The following is a 5,285-nucleotide window of genomic DNA, read 5'->3' on the forward strand; positions in this document are numbered from 1 at the left end:
AGAGAGAGAGAGAGAGAGAGAGACACACACACACACGAACAGTCCCACCTAGTGGCTAAGATCAGGACTGCAGGAAGATGAACTTGCCAGAGCAGACTGACCTTGTCTTGGCTCTCTTGTATCTTCCTTAGCAGGAGGGAAGGACAGAGAGCAGCAGGTTTCTCTCCAGTGTTCTCTGCCCCTTCCTTGCTTCTATGTGATGAGACTGGAAAGTCTTGCCTGTTTTAGGGCTTATTCTTGGTCCTTTTGTTTACTGGGTCATCTGCTCATCCATTGGTTGAATGTGCCTTGTGACTTGATGCATGCCAGGCCCTGGGGAAGACCATATGCCTGAGGTTGACCAGTACCCTCAAGGCTCTTGGTTAGTGGAGAGGCAGATAGGAACACAGGTCATAACAGGTACCTTGGCTGGGGTGCAGTGGCAGTTGGAAGGGCTTTGAACCCACACAGAAGAGTGAAGGCAGGTGCTTCCAGATTAAGACTTTTAATGAAGGCTTGGCACTTGGTGTGTGGGCGGGTTATTCTTAGGAAGAAGACGCATCCTGGGAGCTAGACTCCTCACTGGAGAGGGGGCATGGACTTGCCTAAGACCCTCACTTACCTTCTTATTTCAGATGAGCCCCAGGAAAGACAACTCAGAAACAACCTTAACCCGCAGGTGAGCTGCCTGGAGGCCTGATCTTGTTTCTGGCTATGTGTTTATCTGTTTTCACTTGCCATCGGTGTGCCAGGCTGTGCTGCAGCATACATTAGGGAAGTTGCAGATTTTGCCTGGGACTCTAGATCTGGAGGGGCGACAGGATTGATAGGAGGTCCTGGGGTAGGTTGAGATGACGCTGGGTGGCAGTGCCGTCACAGCTTGTGTGCTGTCGGGAGTACTTGTCCTGTGGGCCCCGGGAGAGTTGCCTGGAGGAGACGCAGCTTTGATGGGTCTCTGAAGAGGGAGGAGGCTTTGGTCTATCTTGGAGTTGGGGTGAGAAAGAGTAAGAGAGCTTTCCAGAAGGGAGACTATGGTTAGGACAAAGAAGGAAAAGACTTGGCTGTGGCAGGCCCGGAGCAGTGCCTGGGAACCTGCATACTTAGTAACCACCCTTGTATCACCGAGCCAAGTAGATGGGCGATGGAACATTGCTTGGGGGAGGGGGCAGGGACAAAAATAAAATCTAAACTTTAGTGCCGGTGTTAAAGTTTCACCCACCTATGCCATACTTACCTATCTGTTAAACCTTTAATAAGGGCTTATGTTCCTAGGTGCAGGGCTGGGAGAGGGGACAGAGCAAGAGGAGAACAAAGACAAGACAGTGGCTAACCTCAAGTGACTCACTTGAGACCATTAAACCCTTAGCCACCCAGGCAGGCAGACGCAGGGACAGCAGTGTGAGCCGGGTGTGGGGGGTAGCGCAGGGGCTATCATGACCTCGCAGCCTGTGAGAACTGAGTGAGTAGAAGGGACAGGGTGTGAGAGGAGGAGGCAGGAAGGGAACAGTGGGAAGCTCGTCTAATCCTCAAAGGCCCCTTCGAGTAGACAGGCTGTTCCTCAGAGATGTAGAAGTTCCTGGAGTCTGTAAACTTCACCCTGACCAAGTCATTGCAATCCTCTCTGCAACAAAGGCATCTTCTTCATCAGTCCCTGTCCTCCCTCTTGGCCCTCAGGATGGGGTATTAGGGGTTGTTCTTCAAGCCCTGGGGGCAGGCCTGGCCTTCCTGGGGGGCAGAGTCTAGGCTGGTTCATCTCAAATCTGTCTTCCCATCCTACAGTGCCAGTGTGAGGCTGCCAGCTAGCACGGTGAAGCTGGGAGAGAAACTGGAGAGATACCACACAGCCATACAGGTAGGAGCAGAGGATTCCTCCAGAGCCTGTGCCGGGGTGGAGGGCGCTATTTATGAACATTACAGCTATGGCTCAGCCACTCTTATCTCTGATTTACAGAGATCCGAATCTGTCAGGTCTCCAGGCTCCTCCCGCACAGAGGTTCTTGTGACTCCTGCCGGTGTAGCCAGCAAGCGCCACCTCTTTGAGAAGGAGCTGGCAGGCCAGAGCCGCACAGAACCAACCATCAGAAAGGTGAGGCCAGATCCCAACTGCTGGGGCTCTGGTCTGACATCCTTGAAGCCTGGGCCTCAGCCTCGGCAGTGTTAGAAACTGTATTGTTCTGATTGAGTCTCCTTAACTGGGAGCAGAACTCCCCAGGGTGGGACCTGTCCCAGCTACACATAGCTTGTGCCAAGTGGACGTTGTGGTAGAGAGACTCTTGTCCCCATTCTGGGGCCTCTGGAAGAGCCTAAGTGTTGTCAGGGACTCCAAATCTTAAGGTGGGAGTTTTCTTTCTAGGAGAATCTGCGACTGTCAGGGGTTGTGACATCAAGACTTAACCTGTGGATCAGCAAGACCCAGGATTCTGGAGACCAGGGCGCTCAGGTACCCTTACCCACGTATCAGGTCAGAGGAGGCATAGGCCTGACAGCAGTGGGTCATTTCAGAAGTGGAGCTGGTGGCAAAGGGTATAGGGTAGAAACCCAACCTGTGGGTGAGAGCTGAGGAGAGGGGTGGGTCTGAGTCCTTGTTTCTTCAGGAAGAACACATCAAGAAGGGGCAGGTGGGGGGTCCCAAGTCCCTCTTTACCGCTGAGTTCTCGGTCTCTACTCTGATCAGGAGGTACAGAAAGAGGCATCCGTCACCAGGAGGGCTCAATGGGGAAACAAATCAGCCATGTCCCTGGATGCTGAGGTGAGTGGGGCAGAAGGTGCCCAGCTCTGAGATATAGAAGCCCCCCCCCCACCTATCCAAATGTACAGCTCTAACTGGGTTGCCATTGAGTGATCTGGGTACCCAGGTTCTGCCCCCCTGTGTGTTCTTTAGATGACTTACCCATGAAAGTAATGGGAGCCCTGTTCTGGCTTGACTGAGCCGTAGCTTAGCAAAGCCTGCCCCATCTAACTGTAAGGTTTGGGGTCCTTACCCAGTGTGGGTGGGTGGAGGCTTGGTTGGCCAAAGGGTTATCTTGTCCAGAGGTGCCTTCCCCCATAGTCCCATGAACCCCGTTTCCTTGTTCTAATTGGCCTTTTTCTCACAGGTGTGAAAGCCCTGCCAGGATAGACCTACAGACATGCACCCAAGGGTCCTTCTTCATGCCAGCCCCTGGCCTGCAGCACTCCTGACCCTCGTTCCCGTTCCCTTTCTGTCTCTCAGCCAGTGTGGTCAGGGTCCCTGGGGGCCAGGAACATGAGTGTCCCACCTCCGGCCCCTCCCCAGCCCTGCCTGGTGTGGGGGGGGGAGGCAGATGTGTTCTGATGCTTCCTCCAGATGCAGGCACTCTCTACCCTGAGCCCAGAACACAGCCCTGGCACTCCAGCCATGGAGTCTCCATGTCCTGTCTAGAGACGGCCCCTTTCTCCTGCTCACTGCCAGTATCAGGCTGGGGTGTTTGCCAACTCCAGAGTTATCTGTCTTACCTGCTCCCAGCGGGTACTCTGTGTGCCTAGACTTGGTCACTGCTCTCTGAGGCTTTTTCAAGACTGGAAAGGAGTCATCAGACACCGACCACGTACTGCGTTTCCCGCTTTGCCATGTCCCCCCTCCCGCCCACTCTGATCCAGAGCCCAGTGCCTTTTTGTATTACCACTAGTCTTTTGCTCAGAAAAATCTTTTCTCAGGAAGGATCTGATAAACTCATTCATTCTCAGGCATAACTGACTGTAACTCTGATGGGTCTGTCCCCGTAGGTTTTGTTTTCCTTCCGGGTCAGCTGCAGGGAGAGGGGGCCATTGGCTTTGGTGAAAGGAGGAACTCTGTTCCTATCTTCTCTCATATTAAGGTGGTAGGCTTGTCATCAGTGGTCCTAGCATGCTGATTTAATAGTTCAGACCTGGGGGCTGGAGAGATAGCTCAGCAGTTGAGAGCCCTGGCTACTCTTCCAGAGAAACCTAGGTTCAAGTCTCCAGCACCTACGTATCAACTTACAAATGTCTGGAACCCCAGTTTCAGGGGACCTGTGGGCCCTGCATGCACATGGTGCATGGTTCTACATGCAAGCAAAGCACACACAAAATAAAAGCATTTGAGAGTACAGAATGGCCACATATCTTCACCCCATTTTTCCACCAGGCTTCCTCTTCCCAAGTCACTACAATGGCCTCGTGTGTGTGTGTGTGTGTGTGTGTGTGTGTGTGTGTGTGTGTGTGTGTAGAATGCTGAGCCACCCAGAAACACACAGCAAACCAAGAAAGGCAGCCCAGTGCCTGACAGCCCAGTACCCTGCAGCTCCATTAAACTGGAGTCTGAAGGCGGTCTTAAGTCGGTACAGCTCTTACTCCCAGGGGATTGCTTTGGTTTCACCTAGAACCAGCTTGAGGGAGAGCAGGCGCAAAGGCAGCCTGGGGCAATGGCCCCGCTTCAGAACATGGCTAGTAAGAGCCAGCACCAGGTCTCTGCTCCCCTAGTTCAAGGGCAGAGGCAGCCATTCCCACTTGTCTTTGTGTCCTGGGTCCTACAGTCTAGAGGACAGAGACCCTCAGATCCTGCCTGTGCTCATTTATGAGTATCCAGAGCTGGCTTACCTCTGTGAGTTGCCTGCAGCTGGTCTCACACTTTTGCTGGGCCGGGGAAGGGGCAGGAGGATGACCCTGAAGACACCCTGAAGACCTGCCTGGAACACCTTGTACATCCTGCCAAGGACTTGATCTGCAATTGAAAGTTGTTGGAAATCTGGGCAAGAAGAAGTGGTGACTGTGTGCCACCTGGACAGTGGGAGCAACTGCTGTAACTACTCTGGTTCTGCTGGTCACCCTAACTATGACCTCATGCTCCTCCCCTGTCTGAAACCCAAGAGTTCAAGCAGGTGACCTGACATGGCTTTGGGATGTTCATGTTGCAAATTTTGGGTAGTGCCTTGGCAGGTGAACTTTTGTAGCTGGCAGAGCTGTACTACAGACTCTTAGGAGAGGCTCGTGGGTGCTTCCCTCAGACACTGGAAGGGATGTTCATCAGATGCAGGCTCAAAGTGGTATGGCCTCTGCCTGAATCCTCTCTTTGGTTTGCCCATTGTGAGCAGGCTGCTGGGGAGCGTGTGGCAGCAGCTTCACTCCTCAGCTCCTGCCATTGGCTTTGCTCTGGAAGGAGCTGATGAACAAGGGTGTGGAGGTGGCTAGAATTAGAGGGTTGTGTGTGTGTGTCTGTGGTGACATCTGTGCATGTGAGGTGACATCTGAGTGGTGTGTGTGCATGTATGGTGTATGTGTGTGCATGTGTGCATATGTGTGTGCGTGTGTGAGGTGACATCTGAGTG

At 53.2% G+C, this 5,285-nt stretch overlaps 1 protein-coding gene across 1 annotated transcript in view; it reads left to right on the top strand.

Moving 5' to 3' along the window:
• The window catches only part of Lad1 (ladinin 1), a 13,712-nt gene extending 10,182 nt beyond the window's left edge, over positions 1–3,530 (top strand). The window contains exons 5-10 of the mRNA XM_005348408.2: positions 615–658; positions 1,759–1,831; positions 1,931–2,065; positions 2,333–2,419; positions 2,654–2,728; positions 3,075–3,530. Coding sequence (XP_005348465.1) covers positions 615–658; positions 1,759–1,831; positions 1,931–2,065; positions 2,333–2,419; positions 2,654–2,728; positions 3,075–3,080 — 420 coding nt within the window. The 3' untranslated portion in view covers positions 3,081–3,530. The remainder of the gene's footprint in view (positions 1–614; positions 659–1,758; positions 1,832–1,930; positions 2,066–2,332; positions 2,420–2,653; positions 2,729–3,074) is intronic.
• Positions 3,531–5,285: the final 1,755 nt, after the last annotated feature.

The sequence above is a fragment of the Microtus ochrogaster genome, chromosome 6 (assembly GCF_000317375.1).
Source record: "Microtus ochrogaster isolate Prairie Vole_2 chromosome 6, MicOch1.0, whole genome shotgun sequence".
Taxonomy (NCBI): Eukaryota; Metazoa; Chordata; class Mammalia; order Rodentia; family Cricetidae; genus Microtus; species Microtus ochrogaster.